At 47.3% G+C, this 20,417-nt stretch overlaps 1 protein-coding gene across 3 annotated transcripts in view; it reads right to left on the bottom strand.

The window, feature by feature from the left end:
- Positions 1-6,971: 6,971 nt before the first annotated feature.
- The window catches only part of KAT7 (lysine acetyltransferase 7), a 31,781-nt gene continuing 18,335 nt past the window's right edge, over positions 6,972-20,417 (bottom strand). For all 3 annotated transcript variants that reach the window (XM_058702496.1, XM_058702495.1, XM_058702493.1), the window contains 8 exons: positions 18,893-19,003; positions 17,178-17,369; positions 14,274-14,363; positions 13,901-14,041; positions 12,723-12,816; positions 10,394-10,540; positions 9,674-9,780; positions 6,972-8,751 (listed from right to left, as the gene is read on the bottom strand). In XM_058702496.1, coding sequence (XP_058558479.1) covers positions 8,650-8,751; positions 9,674-9,780; positions 10,394-10,540; positions 12,723-12,816; positions 13,901-14,041; positions 14,274-14,363; positions 17,178-17,369; positions 18,893-19,003 — 984 coding nt within the window. In that variant the 3' untranslated portion in view covers positions 6,972-8,649. The remainder of the gene's footprint in view (positions 8,752-9,673; positions 9,781-10,393; positions 10,541-12,722; positions 12,817-13,900; positions 14,042-14,273; positions 14,364-17,177; positions 17,370-18,892; positions 19,004-20,417) is intronic.

Here is a 20,417-nt window from a genome sequence, read left to right as displayed (position 1 = left end):
ATCCTGATCTCACCCCCCACCACGTTCCCTCAACTTCTGGTTCCCGCACCTACCATGCTGGGGAATTCTTACTCAGAGGTCAATGTCTCTGAAAAGCTTTCCCAAGCTGGGAACTACTCATTCATTCCCGCCTCTGAGTTTCCAAAGCACCTTGCACATACTTCCATGACATCACTCAATATAGGATCTTCTAGCTCACACGTCCCGTCAGCAGGGTTTCTCAAGCACGCGGACCACATCCCATGCGTCTTTATCCCAGAGCCAAAGTAGGGCTTGGCGCCTAAGAGGTCCTTGGAGAGTGTTTTGACAGAAGGGCTCACACTTCCTGTCCTCGGGGAGTCTCTGTCTCTAGAGAGCCATGAGGGAGCCAAACTTAATACAGGTACCTGAGATAAATAATCGCAGCCACAGCTTATCACACACATACCGTGTGGTTCTCAACCTCAGCAGGTGCTAACGCTGAACTCTTCACCGACCGCCCCAAAGGCACTCCTCCCCCCTCCCGCCCCCCCCCCCCCACCGTGGTGGGCATCTCCACAAATGGCACCTCTGCGTGCCCAGTAGAAACCTGGGAGCCACCCTCTCTCTACTCCTCGTGCCTCACATCGAATACGTCCCCCAGTTCTTGGCTTCTCCAAAATCCATCTCAAATTCCTGCCCCCTCCACGACCACCCTTTGTGCAAACCGCGGTCTTCCCTTGCCGGGAGGGCGACACCCCCCCTACTTCCTTGCTTTCCCACCTGACTGCCAGACCCACCCCCATCTATGCGCCACCCAGAGCATGACCTTTTAAAATGGGAAATAGGATCCTGCCAGCCCCCTGCTGGCCGCAGTTCAGCTTCCAGGGATAAACCTGACAGTCAAGGCCTCCAAGTCTGTGCTGTTCCTTCCCCCACAGCCGGGCTCTCAGGCCCTCACACACACCAGGGCTCACCTACACCCGGCTACATACCCAGGCTCTCTCTGCCTTGGGAGAGCTGCCCCCATCCCTCCACTCCCCCACCCCTGGCCAACTCATCGTTCAAGATAAAGGGTCTTCTCAGGGATTCCTTGATAACCAAGCTCAACCAGCGGCCTCCACTGCTGCCCCCACCCCGGGTCCTTTTCCCTTCGCAGCACTGATCACAATTAGAAATCATATGTATTCTGGGGCGCCTGGGTGGCGCAGTCGGTTAAGCGTCCGACTTCAGCCAGGTCACGATCTCGCGGTCTGGTCCGTGAGTTCGAGCCCCGCGTCAGGCTCTGGGCTGATGGCTTGGAGCCTGGAGCCTGTTTCCGATTCTGTGTCTCCCTCTCTCTGCCCCTCCCCCGTTCATGCTCTCTCTGTCCCAAAAATAAAAATAAAAAACGTTGAAAAAAAATTTTTTTTTCCAAAAATAAATTTAAAAAAATGTTGAAAAAAAAAAAAAGAAATCATATGTATTCATATCTGCCTCCTCCAGGAGACTGCAAGGTTTTTTTTTGTTTGTTTTTTGTTTTTGGACAAATGAACATCTGTGTATAAGCCAGGCATTCTGCAAGACAATTTCCCTTCATAGTTACTATCCTCACTCTGCAGGTGACAATAAGCCACACGCTTGAAGTTACACAGGAAATGGCAGACCCAGGATTTGAGCCAAGGTGCCTTCGCTCCAAACACCCAAACCCCTCCACTCGCTTGGTATACGCCTACAACCGTACAGACAAGTCCCAGGCAGAATTAAGGCTTCACAAGGAACTCCTTTTTAGCTGGGCCATTTCAATTGGTGGGGAAGAAACTTCCAAATGTCTACCCACCCACCCCCCCCACTCCCCACCCTCCCCAGCATACCAGTCTTGCAGGAGTCTCCTTCCAGATTGGATCGTTTTAGGAAATGTTACTGTGTTTTCCTCTAGGAAAAGCCCAAGAGGGAGGTTTTGGGAAGCTCTGAAGTCAAGAAACATACCGCTACTTTTTAACTGAGTTGATTTCCTAGCTCGTGTGGCTACAGTATCCTTTTTGCCCATACTATAGGGTTCAGTGGAACACACTTAGGGGAGGACTATCCAGAAAAAAGAGGGGGTAGAGACTAAGCCAGCTGCACTCTGAGGCTGTGTCTTAGGGGAACCACCAAGGCCATGTGAGCTGAACCAGCTTATGGAAAGACTTGAAAGCCAGGATGAATGTGACCTTAATCCAACAAGCATTGGAAAGCCCCGTGGATGAGCAGGGAGGCGACGAGCCACGTCTGGACAGCAGGATATTCTCCACTCTTCCTGACCCGCTTCCATAAGGAGGTAGCTGAGATTCCAAGGCCAGGCAGGGACCTCAGAAGCAACTTGACAGCTGAAACAAGCTGAATGGCCACACCGGGCTCGAAGTGGCTCCCAGGCTGCCGTAGTATGGCCTAGGAATAGTGCCCCTGGAGTTACACAGGGGGTGGCTCTTTGCCAAGCACATCTGGTTTCCAGTCACAGGCAACCAGCTGAGGCAACCTACAGGCCAAACTCAATTCCTGTCCTCGCATTTCGAAAGTTCTCTTCTGCCCTTGCCCAACGCTGTGTGTCAAAATCATCTGCAAGGAAGGGCTTCGAACGGTATTTCACCCTTGCGTTTCTTTAGTTTCATGCGGTGCCAGCAGGGGTCACTGCCGAGGCCGCATTCAGGAGGGAAGCCTGGGATCTCCGTATTCCACTTCTGCACCTCCTCCCACGCCCGGTCTCTCTTCGCACGGCCCTCACTCTTCACTTTCGCTCAAGCTTTGGGTGTGGAAACATCTCAGCTGGTTTCCCACAGCAAAAGCGGAAGCCACCAGCCTATCACTTCTGCCTCATTCAAGGGGTCAAAACAAGTGAAGAGTCCAGCCCACTCTCCAGAAGGAAAAGGATGGCTCTTGCTGGGAGGAACAGAACACATAGCCAGAAATGGCAGAGACTGCTGGTGGCCAGCTCTGGAGATGATCTACCACACCTGTGTGTGTGTGTGTGTGTGTGTGTGTGTGTGTATGTGAGAGAGAGAGAGAGAGAGAGAGAGACAGACAGACAGACAAGAGTGTAGGTTTCTAATAACTCTGGAATAAATAGGTGAGCTGTTCCCAGAAACGAACCCCCAGTGAAGAAGGGAAGGCTGCTTGGAATGAACGTGACGGGTCAAGGATAAAGGTGTTTATATCTCACAGAGACCGTCTGGGGCGAGCAACGGAGCCCGTGTTGTGCAACAGCACAGGTTATTTTTCTCCACTCTTGGCACAAATAAACAAGCCCCCAAACTCGCAAATGGCGGCCACATGACCGGCATCTCTAAGGTCTTGCACAAGGCTGAGGAGACAAACTGGTATTTCAGCACCAGGGGCATTTGTCACCACCGGGCGGTCCTTTGTTTCCTCCTCGGTGACACTGGCATTTGGTTGGAAGACACCACAAAGGAAGTGGGCAATTACACTGCCCCCCCTCGGCAGGAGACAGTCTGGGAGAGGCAGTCATACAAGTTTGGAGCAGAAAGTGCCGGGGCAAATCCAGCACGTCTAGTGCTTAGAATTCCATGACCCAGCTGAAGACCAAAGATCGTGTCTACGGGGCGCCTGGGTGGCTCAGTCGGTTAAGCGGCCGACTTCAGCTCAGGTCATGATGTCGCGGTCCGTGAGTTCGAGCCCCGCGTCGGGCTCTGTGCTGACCGCTCAGAGCCTGGAGCCTGTTTCAGATTCTGTGTCTCCCTCTCTCTGACCCTCCCCCGTTCATGCTCTGTCTCTGTCTCAAAAATAAATAAACGTTAAAAAAAAAAAGAAAAAAAAAAGATTGTATCTACAACTCCTGGCACACCCCACATAGTTAACCAAGTTTTCACTTTATCCTAACACGCAGAACCCCGTGCCGCGTTTTGTATATATGCACACTTGGGAGGCCATGGGAGGAAGTGGAGAGCCACAGCCAGCCAGGCCCGCTCCCTCAGCAGTCACTTTACCTTACTCCGTGGGACCGGTCATTTGAGCCTGCACACACAAACCAGTTGAGGGCTCTGGAGGGGGTGTGAAGGCGGGGTTCACACTTGCTCACAGAAGCTTTCACAAACCAAGTTTCTTATTTCTGAACCTCAATGCAGGAATGGACTTCGAAGGCGGGGTCTCCTGAACCGTAGACAAACGTGTGTGTATCAGCATCGCGTGCATTCCAGAAGATCCAAGGCTAGTTTTTCTCAAAAGGTCAGAAGAAAAAAAATGATGGTCTCTGCAGAGAGCTACGACGCGTGACCCCGGCACCCCGGCACCGGTCACACAACCTGCACTTCCTGGATGCCATTTGGCCTATCAGTGGCTCTTTGGATGAAAAGGCAGGAAGGTGAAGTTACTAATACACCGTAAGTCGACGCTTTCCATCCCATTCCGTATTCCAGAAATGTGTACCGTAAGCTGTGGTCTGTTTTCCTACTGGCCTTTCATACGTAGCCCCAACCTCCATTCGAACCAACTACTTTTTGCATCAACTCCATGCAAGACCATTCCCAACCCTAGGCAGGCCATCTGCCCAGAACTACAGGGACAAAAACAAAGCTAACAATCACAAGTGTCATCTTGGCCTATACAGGGTAAACCATATTGTTTATAAAAAAAAAAAAAAAAAAAAAAAAAAAAAAAAAAAAATCACTTGACTCCCTCTACTTCCTTGGGAGAAATGGGAATAACAGGCAGAGGGATCACGGGGCTCATGATGGCATCGTTAACAGGTCTGGAATCAGAGGGAATCAGGACTTGGTTTCTATAATCCAGCAGCAAGAACTCTGAGCCTCCAATTTTCCCATGAAGAAGAGCGAGGTATGAGGAGGGAAGGAAACCTCAGGAAGGGATGATGCTTACTGAATAGCTCAATCCTAAACTCAGCAGCACCAGAACAGGGAAAGGCTTCTGCTTCCTGGTTCAGGTCTCTGGCCCCCAGCTGCTGCTTATAGGGTCAACTGAAGTCCTTTCCTTCATCTGAAAGCTTCCACGTTTATTTTTCTTGCAACGGAAACCACTGGAAGTATGGGTGCCTGTGGCTGAACCAAGGAAATCCCAAGGGGGGAGGATGACTGGGGTGCATGGATGGATGGCTCAGTCAGTGGAGCGTCTGATCTTGGCTCAGGGCATGATCTTGCGGGTTGGTGAGTTCGAGCCCCGCGTCGGGCTCCGTGAGGACAGCTCGGAGCCTGGAGCCTGCTTCGGATTCTGTGTCTCCCTCTCTCTCTGCTCCTCATCCTGTTCACGCTCTCTCCAAAATAAACATTACATTTTTTTTTTAAAAAGTGGAGGGGTGGGGGGGATGACTGATTATCATGGAACCAAAAACGTGGAGAAAGATAGAGGGTAGGGTGTTAGGTTCTCACGCTGGACAGACTACAAAATGAATGTTCTGCCTTCATTGTTTGTCACCTTAGGCTCCAGGCGTCCTGCAGAACCAGTGTGAATTACTCCTGTGTGGGGCTGACGTGAGGGTCAGAGGCAGTGGGAAGGCTCATAGCAGTGCCAAGCATATACAGGAAGTAGCCAGCACACGCCAGGGCTCCCTTCTCCTCCGGAAATAGAGTAGGCGCTTCCACTTAGAGGGTTTCAGGAGCTGGATCCAGGAATAATTCCAGACTTGTTCTGCTAGAAAAGAGCGTAAGCAGCCGAGTTGCTTTTGTGCAGGTAAAAAGAGTCAGAGGGGTCAGTCTTACACAAAATCGCCCAGGAAGTGAACACTCTGTTCCCATACCTGTAGGGGATTTAAACCAGAGAAATCTTTTACTTTTCCGTAAGGCACGTTGGGTGGCAATCAGCTGAGTCTTGGGATCCGGACTGTGCGCGAGAAAACTTCTAGTGCCCTGACAGCATTCCAGGCTCATGGCTCACATGACACATTCCAATGTTTTAGAAATGTGAGCGAGCAGGGGCGCCTGGGTGGCTCAGTCGGTGAAGCGTCCGACTTCAGCTCAGGTCGTGATCTCAGTCAGTGGGTTCGAGCCCCCACGTCGGGCTCCGTGATGACAGCTCTGAGCCTGGAGCCTGCTTCAGATTCTATGTCTCCCTCTCTCTCTCTGCCCCTCCCCTGCTCATGCTCAGTCTGTCTCAAAAATAAATCAAAACATTAAAAAAAAAAAAAAAAAAGAAAAGAAATGCGAGTGAGCAGAATTTCCCTTTGATACAAATATCTAGAATAGGGAGATTTGGGTATACATCATTCTAAGAGTTTAAGAAGGGTCTTTGTTTCTTTTTTAAGAATTTATATATTTTGAAAGAGAGTAAGCAAGAGGGGGAGGGACCGAGAGGGAGAGAATCCCAAGTAGGCTCCGTGCTGTGAGCGTGGAGCCCGACCAGGGGCTTGTTCTGGAAACCGGAAGACTATGACGTGAGCCAAAATCAAGAGTCGGCCACTCAACTGTGCCAGCCTTCCTTTTCCTGCACTGGGTAAACGTTCCAGGGCAAATGAGCTCCTTTCAGAAATCCTCTCAACTTGGGAGTCAGCGACTGGGAGGAGATAATGCTATTAACAAAGGAGCTTAGTGAAGAGAGGGAAACCTGTCCCCACTCCACTCCAAGTAGCCACTGTACCCCGGCTATCCAACTTCCTGCTGGTTCCTTTGCACTTGGAATCACAGGAAAATGCACTAATAATAATGAGGCACCAGGCTGGCTCAGTTTGTAGCACATGTGACTCTTGATCTCGGATTTAGGAGTTCGAGCCCCACGTTGGGCATACAGCTTACTTTAAGGAAAAAAAAAAAAAAAAAAAAGGAATACTGACCCATCACTGCTATGCATACCTATTAGCGGCAACTGAGTGAGGCAGAGAGAAGCCATCCCACCGAGAAGAGTTCGGAGCAATCACTCCCTCTATAGATAGCCTGCATCAGAGAAGACAAAAAAAAAATTCCACAGCCACAAACCACATCCCTCAACAGTCAGCTTACTGCTGGGGAAGATAAACCCCAAGCGCGCGCACTAGGAGCGCCGGGTCCTCGGCACCCCGTCCAGACAAAGAAAGGCTCCTGCGCAAAACGGGCTTGAGCAGAGAACATGCTTTATTGAGGAGTAGATATAGAACAGCACATTCTACCACATGTGGGGAAGGGTTAGCTTCGATAAAAGGCCTTTACCCCTTAAGAAAACCCCCAGTGAAGTTGCTTTTGGATAAACTTTTAACAGTGACACTGAAACTGGCAGGGAGCTGCCACTGAACATGCTTAAAATTAGCTCCCCCCAACCCACAGTGAGTATAAGTAGTGTACAGAGATGACAGGAGAAAGGCACAAATGACCAGAGTCGGGATTGTGGGGAGGGCTCCACACGAAGACAGCGGTGTTGGAGGCGACCAAGTTGGGAAGGGTGGCGGGTCCTACATCAAAAGCTGCCCCAAGATAGCAGGTTATAATGGGCCGGACAGAAATTAGAGGGAGCATCTCTTCCTTTGCTTGAAACCAAAAATAGGAGACCAGAGAATGGGCGGGGCGGGGCGGGGCGGGGGGGGGGGGAGGTTGGGTAGGGATGGTGGCAGATCCCAAAAAAGGAAATGGAGGAGGAGTTCTTGGAAGGGCAGGAGTGCTTCAGTTCAAGAGGGGAGGGTGAGGCACTGTCGAAGAGGAGCCAACGTTGGCGGGAGGGGGGGGGGGGGTGGTGGCCACTCTGCCCTGCTGAGTCATGGGCTGAGAGGAGATCCGGAAGTCCCTCGCGGTCACTTCCTACTTCTCCAGGGATGTCCGGGCAAAAAAAAAAAAAAAAAAAAAAAAAAAAAAATCACCGCGACTGGGACAGAAGTAAGGGTGTGTGCCAGATCAGACTGGCGGGTCCTGGGGAAAGGTCCGTGCAGCCTAACGACCCAGGGAGCGTGCGACCTGGACATTATTTTGGCACCTGCAGATGTACATAAAACGGGGCGGGGAGTTAGGGGAGGAGAATACATTCAGGACTGGGCACTTCCCGGGGAGGCAAGGAGCACTCATTGGCTTCCCCCGAGACACTGCAAGTTCACTGCAGGTGAACGCCAGGGACAGAATCACCACCTCTCAACCCTCCTTCTCCATTTCATTCGGATAAATTACATACTGTTACCAAGTTAAAAACTACAGGTCTCCGGTCAGCTGGACGCTGATCAAAATCAGACCTTTCAATAGAAATGGTGGGGGGGGGGGGGGGGGAACTGCAAGGGAGATAAAAATCCAAAGGGAATGGACCCCTCCGAGTGGGCACACACTCACAAGCGTTCCCTCTTCCCTGCTCTTCCAAAAAATAAAAAATAAAAAAAAAATACACGTTAAGGAGTAACTGGAAAGGTCCTGGTGGCGACAACCGTTATTTGGAAGTCTGGTGACCGGGGCAGCAAGATGCACTATTACAAAGTTCGGGAGACACAACACAACCTGAAGGGGCTAGAGGGCACGAGGGGAACCAGTGACTGGACAGGTACAGTACCAAACAGAACACCTTGGGTCAGTGCTACGAGGGATCTGTGCTCAAGTCTACTCGAGATCCCATCCAGGCAACCTCACTGAGGCCGAAACAACAGTTCCTCAGAACCAGCGTCTGCAGAGTACGTGAGGCTCGGAGCCAGGACAGTCCTGAGGGGCATGACCTTCCCAGAGGATACTGTACTTGCCAATCACAAGAGCAACAGAAATGACAGACAGATCCCTAGGGTACGGATTCCTACTGCTGGGGTTCGCTGGCTCAGAGTAACAGGTCACTTTAAGTGCCCTTGGGAGGGGTCCATTTTAAACAGCTCGGATCCATGGTTTTATTGGAGTTGGATCTTTTGGCCTCCTTGGCTATCCACTCATCAATCAGGTCCTGGGGGAGGGAGAACAACAGGAAAAATTATTATACGCGTTCAACGAAAATGTCTTTGTACATACAGATTCCAAAATGCTGGTCAGTCAGGAAGGAATCGCCCCAAGTTTAACGATATGCTAAGGTGTGAAAGAGGTATAAAAATATCTCCAGATTTACAAAATGCTTTCCCGCAGAATCCGTTTCTTCCTACTGTGTCCTCCGTAAGAAGTGAAAATTATTCATCTTCCCTTCTTATACAGGAGTCAACCAAATCAAATTAAAAGTGGCCATGACTTGAGATGGAATTTGTTAAAGGAATTTAAAAGCACTTGCACGAGCCCTGCGGTCTACGAAGATTCCCCTCTACAGATGGGCAATTTTTTCCAATCGAAGAAAATCACGCAACGACACGAGTACTGTGGGACACAAAGCTGCTTAACTGAGCGGCTTCAATTGTGTCATCCAAATCTGAGACAGGAGCTTACCCAAAGTTTCTGAGAGGGGAAGATAGGAGGGAGACAAGCCTAACAGACATTGCTGCCTATGAAAAAAAGAGAGAGAGAGAGAGAGAGAGAGAGAGAGAGAGAGAGACACCCAGTGAAAGGTGTATCTAAGCAAACTCTTCCTTTAAGAAGAGAAGGCAGGGGGCACCTGGGTGGCTCAGTCGGTTAAGCGTCCGACTTCAGCTCAGGTTGTGATCTCATGGTTCGTGAGTTCGAGCCCCGAGTCAGGCTCTGTGCTGACAGCTCAGAGCCTGTTTTGGATTCTGTGTCTCCCTCTCTCTGCCCCTCCTCCACTCACTGTCTCTCTCTCTCCAAAACGCTAAACATTAAAAAAAAGGAAAAAAAGAGAGGGCTGCCTTTTGGGTGTTAAGCCCCCACTTCGCTGTTAAGCCTTAAGAGACATTTAGACATGAGCCAGCAGCTGACAAAAACTTTACCTGTCTCTTTAAAACTAGATGTTTTCCTTTCCAGTACTTGAGCATCTGAAGGGCTTGCAGAGTGCTGACAATGTCCACAGGATTCACAGCTGTCTCCTGGCTAATTTCTGAAATAGAAGCACTATTGAGAACCTGGCCAAAGTGCAAACCCTCAAACCCCCAACTGAGCCTCCCTACCGCCACCCCCCCCTTAGAGGAAATCCAAATGGTTGGAATCTTTGATACTCAACCCAACCTGTTCAGAAAAAGTTTACAAAACGTTCATTTGACCGGTTCTAATAACTACAAAAGAGGAATAGTACAGCAAGAAATCACTCCGGCCCCTATGGAAATCAAGGTCAAAGACAGACCTGATTAAATTCTTCCACCCTGGCGTAAATATACAGGGATGTCTTACCAGCTCCTGTGTGTGCCAAAAGACTTGATGGAAAATAAACGTTTTTCTTCTTTCTGGACTTTTGTTACCAACCCCAGGTTTGTGAAACCAAATCGATAACCATTCCCAAGGGGCCAAACGCTCTGGAACCCGTAGGCACCTTTAGGGAGAGTCTCTGCAGTGCCCCGTATTCAGTGGGCCTTCTATTCTCATATTCAGATGAGACACAGAATGAGGCATTCTCTTTGCAGGTTACACGCACAGCGGGGCCAGTGGAAAAGCTGGACTATTCAGTGGCATTGACATCTTGGGTACCAACCATCTTCAAGAGTCAAAACACCAACCTTTGATAGAAATCTCTTTGCCTTGGAAATTATGCAGGTAACGGAGAAGCACTTCCTTCCAGTAACTGCGATAGCTTATGAGTCCCAGGTCGGAGAGCGGGCGTTCCGGGGAGCCAACTTTTTCTTCCACTTTGGAAAGCAAATAACCTGCCAGGGAATGGAACACACACACTGTTATTTCATCCGAACGGCAAACGACATTGTGCCAACGTGGCAGGCCTAACGAGAACCGTCTGCTGTGCGGTACGTTAGGACTCAGACATTCAACAAAATACAGTGTGGCTGCTGTATGGTATGCCACCTCGGGATAAACCAAAAGAAAGAACGTTATGTTAATATTTACTTGTAGGAGACAGGAAGAAAACTCGAGAAGGTTTCACATGTAGAAACTTTAGAACAATGGTTACCTGTAGGTGTGTGTTGGGAACAGGGGAGTGGGCACAGAGACGGGAAGCCATTTCATTACGTCACTTTGTGTGTTTTTGGAGATTTAAAAATTTTTTAAATAGATTATCTCAGTACCCACATCTCATTATGGGGATGCAGTCCACAAACTCCACTCTGAGAAACCTTCGTGGGAAACTAACCTGCTTTCGACAAATAAATAGCAAAGAAAAACAAGAAACAGATGGAGTGGGAACTTTCAGACTGCAAGTGATTTACAAGCCACATCTATTATCAATGCCAATATGTCAATTCTCTTTGGAATGAAGTAAAAATAATTACGCGTGCTTTTTAAAGGAACAAAATCATAAAATCAAGGAAATCTGAATACTCTAACTTAGGTTATTAAGGGATTTGGGGAGGTTTGGTTTTGTGTATGTTTTAACCATTTTGAAATAGATCTTTTCTTTTAGAGACAACCAAGTAATTGAGGGTAGAAACAGAGCTAAAACAAGACTGGCCAGAAAATGCTAATCATTCATTACAGAGGGTTTTAGGCAATGATTCTACTTTTACGGATGTTTGAAATTTTCCATGAAGACAAGTTTATAAGATAGGTGTCACCTCTTCAGAGTTACAGGCACACCCCCACCCCCACCCCGGTAGTGGGACTGTTCCTGATTTCATCTCTTCCCAGGTGGTTTAAACATGGAAAAGCTGGAAAGCTAACTCTAAGAATTCTAATTTTGACCAAAACATGTCATAGAACAGTGAACCCTGCATAGAATACAGTTGATTATCATTTATAAGTTAAATGTTCTCTGAAGTCACGGCAAATACCGCACCACCGCTCCTAGGGGAAATACCGGGTTCGGTTTCTATGAGCCTTCGGTCATATTTTCATCAACCCGCCATTGTGTAACCTTGTTGTAAGTGTTTCTGTTTCACAACTTATTTAACATACATTGTTGACTCCTTAGCATCCAGCTTCCGGCCAATAGCACCACAACCTACGCCTGAATGAAGCCTGCCTAACGCAGGTATTTTCTCTGCGAGGCACCCCACAGCCTTTCTGGATGGCATTTCATCACTACACTCAGGGGCAATTTAAAATCACCAACAGGGGCACCTGGGTGGCTCAGTCGGTTGAGCGTCCAACTTCAGCTCAGGTCATGATCTCGCGGTTTGTGGGTTCGAGCCCCGCGTCGGGCTCTGTGTGGACAGCTCAGAGCCTGGAGCCGGCTTCAGATTCTGTCTCCCTCTCTGCCCCTCTTCCATTTATGCTGTCTTGCTGTCTCTCTCTCTCTCTCTCAAAAATAAGTGTTAAATTTACAACAAATACAACCAGCAACAAAAAGCACAAAAATATGAAAAATGTAGCACTGACGGATCGTGAAACAAACATGTTTACACCATGAATGCTGAAACAAGGCACCTGCTTGTTTGGAGCTGAGAAAATGCAGTGACTTTTTGCTGCTGTGTGCGTGTCTACAAGTGACGGCAAAGTGCCGAGAGTATTGACTTGGGGTTTAAAAATAAATTCCTAAATACAGAATACACTATTGATGCGGCCCGAAGCCTCCACCAGGTATATATATATAGGGACTGCCTCTAGACAAGGCCTTACAAAACCGAAATCCCTAATCCGGGAGCAGATTTGAAGCCTTATGCACGTATGTGCTGTTCCTAAGCCTCAAACGGGGATAATCCTCAAAAGCTTACTTCACTATCCTCTCTTTCTCCTACTCTCAGGTACCAACTCCGGGTTGGTCCAACGAAGGTTCATTACATACCAGGCTGGCCGGAATTGCTCAGATTTTTCTCCACATATTCATTCACTTGCTACATGCCTGCCCGGAACTACAGGGACCACAGGACAGAAAGATGACAATGTTCCCATAGCCCCTGCCCCTTGTGGAGCGTGGGCCTTAGCAGTGTCACTTACTGAAATCAATGAGCATCTTGCCATAGCCCTGTCTCATGTACTGAGGCATGGTAAGGATACAGGACACATTGTAGTTGAGGAATGAATTCTTTTCCTGAAATCAAGAGCAAACAGATGGAAGCAGGTCACGAGGGTTCGGAACCAGAGGGGTCCGCAGTCCCACAGATTCAGAATTAGGCACCGGCAAAATATCTGGCTAACCAGTCCCGGGGAGTGGCTCACAGCTGTTAGGTCCACACCTACTAGGTATGGCCAAAGCCATTAATCCCAGGGTTTCCCTAGCTCTTGGGATCAGTCTCATTTTCAGGGGGCGGACTCAGAGTTCTTTATAGTCACAGCGCAAGGCAAGGAGGTCTGAGGTTTCGACTGCTGAGTTGGTCTCGGGCAGCCCTCTGTAAATGCTATTTTTTTAAAAGGGGGTTGCCCACTGGAAAGAGGGAGACCCCCAAAGAGTAAGCCCCCAGTTTGGAAGGGGTTGGTCAACAAGCAAACCACATTCTGGAGGATTCCGCTTATGTCAAATGTTCACAAGAGGCACACTTCTAGAGATAGAGGGCTGGGAGGGGTTGGGTGGAAATGTGGAATGTTGCTTAGGGGTTTCTCGCCAGGGTAACGAAAACAGTGGGGCCTGTGTCGTTGCCGCACAACTCTAGTAAAAACCACTTAAGTATGCACTCTGAATGAGTGACTCGTATGGTATGTGGATTACACTTCAATAAAGTTTATATTAAAAAGTCCTAAGCAAAATCTGGCCTTCGGTCTTCAAAGGCACAGTGGGGTTATCACTGAAAAGAGCCCAGCTAGAAAGCCAGGCAAAAGGAATATATTCCTGGTTTTAGGCTAACAACAGAGGGCAGAGCCAGGAGGGTTGGCTTGACTACAAAATGTGGGTTTTAAGGGTTAGCAGGCAGGGCCTTGGCCAATAATTAATAGGCAGCTCCAGCCCACAAGTCCAGAAATGAATAAACCAGAAGCTTTCAATAAAGAATTGCACATTTTCATTAAACAACCTTTGATACATGGATTTCCAAGCCCCGAGCCCCCGCCCCTGCAAGGGAAGGGCGGTTATCACTGTCCAGGGTACTGCCTCTTCCTTGTCAGTGATTTGGGTCCCCATATGCCAACATCAATCACCCCTGCTGTGGCCATTAGCTTCTTAATCTCCAGATCCTGCTGACCTTGGAAAAATATCCAATCAGGTGACAGCCGGTGTTGTCCGCTTCAGTCATAACATAAAACAGGAAGGGTTCCACATCGTAATATAATGTCTTGTGGTCCAGAAAAAGCTTGGCCAACAGGCACAGGTTTTGGCAGTAGATCTGGAAACCGAGAAACAGAATTCATGTGTGGGCCAGCGACTCCTACGCTTATCAGATAAAGGCCTAAAATTAAAGATCATTATTGCTGATGAAACGGCAAGTGTACTTTGGTCAATAGTTGAACTTTATCTTCTTTACAGGGCGAGATGGAGACCAAACACACGCCTTCTGAAGCCTGTGAATATGCACCACCACCACCGCCGACGCCGCCACCCCTCCTGCCACTGTTTACCTTGTTCTTCTTGCCATCTACTTCAAACACAGAGACGGAGCCTTTGCGATAGATCTCGTCGCCGGGTGGGTGTTTCCACACACATTTAGCCTGCAGGAGAATGGAATTCATATCAGGGAAACAAGCTTTCCCCAACAAGACTACCGCTCAAGAGGGAAAATGAATCACAGGTCAAACTTTAGTTAGCTGAGATGACAGACAGCTGACACACTTGAGAAGGTACAGCAAGAGAGAGTTTGTTTCAGTAAAACAATTAAAGTCTTCTAAAACCATAGTAATGTTTTTATGGTATTTTTATAGCAGTTTAGAACAAGATTTCTAGATGGTATTCTGGCCCTACTTCAACCCAGGAGATTAAAATCATCTACTACGTAAAAGACAGATAAATAAAAAATACCCTTATTATAAAACGCCTTGTGCCAACAGGAAATTCTTAAGCAGCTTATTTCCAGCAGCTTAGAGTTGCTAAGTAAGGGCAAGAATACTTGACGTTCACCTTTACCAGTAAACTTTGCTACCACCTAGCCATTAAGTCTTGTTTTCAGATCAGAAAATAGGCCGTAATAAAAACTACCCCCACCAAAGTGTTCCCTTTGGTATATAAGGAATAGGAGGAGCAAGTCCTTTCTGTGGCTTAAAAAAAAAAAAAAAAGGAAAAAAAAAGTCAAGCAACAAGAAACTGCAGGGGTAAATGGGCACCCGGGCCACAAGGGGGCACAACATACCCCCCCCCTTTCCTCACCTTCAATGGCTAACAGATCTAATTTTTTTTTTTTTAAGGTTTAAGACAGAGACAGAGCACAAGCAGGGGAGGGGCAGAGAGAGAGGGACACGGAATCTGAAGCAGATTCCAGCCTCTGAGCTGTCAGCATAGACACAGGGCTCGAACTCACGAACCTTGAGATCATGACCTGGGCTGAAGTCAGTCGCTTAATGGACTAAGCCACTCAGGTGGCCTCTTAACCGATTTAATGCAGGCTGTCAGCCATTGCTGTAAATGGATGAATTCTTTTGAAAAGTTTTATGTGAATACATTTTTTTTTTCCCATTTTTGAGACAGAGAGAGACAGAGCATGAACGGGGGAGGGGCAGAGAGAGAGGGAGACACAGAATCGGAAGCAGGCTCCAGGCTCTGAGCCATCAGCCCAGAGCCCGACGCGGGGCTCGAACTCACCGACTCACAGACCGTGAGATCGTGACCTGAGCTGAAGTCGGACGCTTAACCGACTGAGCCACCCAGGCGCCCCTGAATACATTTTAAAATATCATTTAAGAAGCGCATGTACGTGGAACATTTTCTACCAAGTTTTATTGTGACTTTTGGTCAACTCAAGAATCATGGCCCAATTGGTCACATGTAAATCCAAGTATTAACTGGAATTACTTCAAGAAAGCTCCACCCAGTCTGTTCCTTTATCCACCCTCCTTATTCATGCTGGCTCTTTCCAATAACCTAATTAGTGTGACACTCATTGGTTTAGAAACAGAAGCCAAACTCTTGGCCAAAAGGCCAAAGAAGGCCCACATCAGTGATTACTCCTAAAGCAATGGGAATCAGAAGAGGTGTGGACAAAAACAGGTTTTCATTTCTGGAGATTCGATTCTTGTACCTCACTTAATGCAGGAGGTCCTCAAGTACACATAATGTTTACCTGGCCTTCAGATTTATCCAAACCCTTTTTTTACCCTTCTACTACTATTTCCTGCCCTTTTTGACTACTTCATTGGTTAATGCCACTAAATAACCAGAAACAAAAAGGAAGAAGAAAGACTTAAATGGTGAGAAGTTCACATCCATAAAAATACCAGCCTTACTTTCACGCAGCAGCACGGTATTTTAGCTTCCCCTCATGGTCTACAACGGTTGGAGACCAGGCCTTCTGGTACCGCTCCCCGCCCTCTCCCCACACTGGTCTCCACCAGTCCTGCCCATCTCTCCAGCAGTCCCTCTCTACCCGAAGTCAAGCGTGCAGGGGTCTGAATGGCTTAATTCACAGGGGTGGTTCTGGGCCACAACACTACAGACCACGTGTTCAGCGACGGGAACACAAAAATGCAGTTATCCCCCAACCCAACTAGGGAGAAGAGTGGAAAGACAGAAACCCTGGGTTGTAGATGCTGGCCATATGGAAATCCTGGAAAATAAGGGGGGAGGGAACAGAAGAAAAGACACCCTGAAAGGTTTTAGAGCCAAATATGCTGTGACTGCAGAAACAGGGAAAGGAAGGTTCCCTGCCAGAAACGCTCCAGTCTTTCCCCATCTCTGCTCCCAGAAATTCCCATGTTTCAGACAAGACTTTTCACCCCACAACAAGGGAAAGAAAAATGGCTTCAAGCTACAAAATATCTAGTAACCAATAAAGTGAGTGTCATGTCTTTATTCCTATTTAAATCAGAAGGACAATGTTCAGGAACCAGAAAGCACTGAACTTGAGAAGGCACCAAAGGACCCATTTTGTACATTTCATAACTTGCCTCCTTTAAATAAGCATTCATTCAACAGTCACTGGGCATTTACTGCCCACACTGGTTGCTAGGGATATACAAAGGTGAGTCAACGTTGTCCTTGCTCTGTCTAATGAAGTCTAATCTAATGAAGTCTATTTGTTTTCATCTAGCTTGGGACACATAAAAACTGCACGCAGGTCATTTATATCCCAAGGAGAAACAGAAAGGAGCAGGCAATGTGTATGACAGGATGTGGTTAAGGGACATCAGTTGTTTCAGGTGCCACACAGCACACCTTGCCACAGGCTGAATCCCCCACCCCTGAGATGTGGCTTTCAATTTCCTATGCCTTTATCTCATTGCTATGGACCACGGCCATCCAGACAGACAGCAATATCTAGAGCTCCAAAGCTCATCACCATCATGATTGCGGAACCCCAGACCCGGACAACTTACCATGTGCCGGCGGAGTATCGTTTGGCTCTTCATGTATTTTAAACAGAATTCGCACATGTAGAGACGTCCCAATCGTGCATACTCTTCAGGATAGGGAGAATGGTACCAAGTATCGAGCTCATAACGACCAAAAGCAATTGTTTTAATCATGTTGCTCCCCTCTGTGATTTGGCCTTGCAGCCGTAACTTCTCCTAGTGTGGAGAAGAAATCCAAAGTCAGAAGATTAGAATTGATCATCTGTGTTATTAAAAAACCCGTAGTTAGCTTACTATGCATACTACCACCCTAGGCTATGAGAAAAATAGAACTGGCTTCTAACTCACGAGAAATCTGCACTATGGAGGGCTACCTACCTGGGCATGGATAATCAGGAAGGCTTCTAGAAAACTCCTGCCTACACACTGCCTGGCACAGGTCTCAACAGACAGCAAGCGGCTTCTCTCTGCTCCCCCCTACCATGCTCCAGGCCTTGTCTCTTGAACCTCAGAACAAGTCCTTGGTAAAATTTTGTTTTTAACCAGCCTGCACCAAACCAAATTTTAAAGCAATCTACCAAGAATGCAAATGCCCCACCCTTACTGGACACTTCTAAAATGAAACAGAAGAGAGTATCTAGAATGTGCTTTGAGATCTGCTTCTAAAGCTTATGGATCGTTGGGACAGAAATCTACTGGGATAGAGGGCCATCCTCTCAACCTCGGTCCCTGAGAAAAAAAACATTCCTGAAACATGGACGGGTGCTTTAATTCTGTAATCTAAACTCCAGATAAAGTAGAAAATACTTTTGGGGATCTATCTCTACTCAGTCGCTAGAATTTGTCAGCATAACCAGGTGGAGAGCGGTGAAACAGACTAACCTGGGGAATGCTCTGTTCCGGAGCAGAACAGAGAAAGCCAGCCATAGCACAGCAGCCCAACCCAGCCCAGCCCAGGGCAGCTATCAAACCCTGCCTCCTCTAAGTTTCCAATAAGTCTATAGGAGGATTTGTAAATTAAGTGTTTGATAAAATTAAAAAAAAAAAAAAAAAAAGGTTTAACGGGATGTTCAGGTTTTAAGCTAAGTTTCCCTCAACACATTTAATCTGTTAAATCAGAGGTACCACAGTTTTTAAAAGCAAAGTTGTTGAAAATTCTGCCTAGGGTATCAAAACTACGTGTAAAACTAACTGTAAATAAAAAGCAGAACACAAAACCAGCTTCATGTATGAAACTTGGCTAGGTCAACGCTGAATTTTCTAAAATATCCACCTACAGTCTTTTCCATTATTCCTCTTCACTATTCTTTTAGAGCTAGCCTGGAAGGGCTGAAGAAACTGCTAAGCCTAAGCCAAGTTCCTGGAGGGGGTTAAGAGGACAGAGAGGCTCATCAACCAGTCCAGAGGCTCTCAGAATTGCAAATTACCCAACTGAGACCCAGGGGCACCTATTGTCTTTACCAGCCTCAATACCTCCACACCCGGAACTGGTCCTTCCGGGAGGTGAAAAGGAGAGAGAAAACCCAACAGGCAAAGGAAAGAGAAGGGAGGAGGGGTAATTAATTTTAACTATGAATGGGGTGGATCACCTCGAAGCTGGATAGCTGGGGAAGGGGAAAGAGATTCAAGCGGCAAAGTACGTTTGTTTAATTCCTGGCCAACTGATGGCTGATCATTCTTCTTGGCAGTCCCACATGCCCTTCCCAAGTGGTCCAGAGCTTGAAGGTTTTCATACTCACCAAATCCTCTGAAGCCCGGGCTTGCGCTCTTCGGAAAAGATCCAAGTCATATTCGCTAGTCAGGTTTTCCAAGAGAGGTTCCCGAGTATTCCCATAGGTCTGTCTGTGTTCCTAGGAAAATAGCCAGAGCGTGATTCTCTCTGCTTCTAAGAACTTCATCTATTTCAACTGATGCCAACCAGAGGGCCAAGCACAACTATAAGCTATTTACTTAGTGCCTACTATATGCCAGGCATTATACTCGGCACCAGGAATTGAGCGTAAGACGCACTATCAGGTTAATGCCAAAAACCACCACTATCCACCCTAATGAATCTAGAAAGAAAATGCTCCTACACCTTCAAAAAGGAGCTTCATTCTTCTATCTCTAAATGAGCACCTCGAGGATCAGAATTCTATGCCTCCATTTCTTCATCTGAAAATGTGCATGACAGTACAAATAAATAAAAATATAACAAACCCAAAGGCACTACACATTCCTAGACAAAACAAAAAACCAAATCTCTTGACACTCAGAGTCTGAGAGTTTAGACCGAAAGGGAAAGCTGCAAAGGGGAAGGGTTAGCTGCGCTAAGGAGTCCTTGGTAAATTCTGTCCCGAGTCGCTGCACCCACTGCGGTCTGCCAAAGGCCCAAAGCTCCCGACTCAGATCTCCAGCCCAAGTGCACAGGCAAAAGAGGATGGCCTCTTTAAAAAACATTTTACTAAATATTAAGCAAGAAGAAAGAGGCAATATTCATAGAAAACCCGAAGCATAAAAATAACCCAGTTCTTAATTAGTATCAAATCTCACCATGATAGTAGAGAAAAGTATCCTTGCGCAGGAAAGAAAGGGCATGGGGGAAACTTCCCTTTTAAACCTCCGATTCTAGCCCTTCCCACTTGATCCTAGACTCCACCTCCCACCCAGAGAATAGGAGATAATGGTTGTTAAGTGGAGTGGATGGCTCATCCTAGGGAGACCATTATAGAGTTCACACGCATATTAGCATATGAAAAAACCATTCACCAATATCTTGAAGCTATTACAATTTCTTCAGGTTCTTCTGGGCCCATCTGACCAGTATATTTTGAATTTGGACTGTTATCTACGATTTAGGTTCTCAGTATTAAAAGTATTTCTTCTAGTTTCATACACATCTTTTTTTAAGTTAAAAAACATACCCTACCCAGCATTTTTAACAGGAAGGTTGGGTCCCCATCACCTAGCTCAAATTATTGCAAAGTAGATGTTTGTAAGATAAACTTCAGGAGCTTTTCCTTTGGACACCCCTTATACCCATATGATTTCTGGGCAAATTACCTCTCTAAACCTCTCCATTCTTATCTACGAAATAGGTGAGATGCCATCCGTCATAGAGGGCTGTCCTAGAAATGATGGGAACAACATAACCATAACACCTAACACACAAGCACTCGATAAATGCTATCACCGTATTATTTATGCCCCATCTACCCAACATGTGAATAAAAGCCCTGAACCAGGCCGAGGGAAGCAGCAGTCAGCCTCATACTAGAGCCCTCC

This window comes from Neofelis nebulosa, chromosome 16 (assembly GCF_028018385.1).
Source record: "Neofelis nebulosa isolate mNeoNeb1 chromosome 16, mNeoNeb1.pri, whole genome shotgun sequence".
In the NCBI taxonomy this organism is placed as follows: domain Eukaryota; kingdom Metazoa; phylum Chordata; class Mammalia; order Carnivora; family Felidae; genus Neofelis; species Neofelis nebulosa.
Note: the sequence above shows the minus strand (reverse complement) of the source record. Positions and strands in the feature narration are given on the sequence as shown.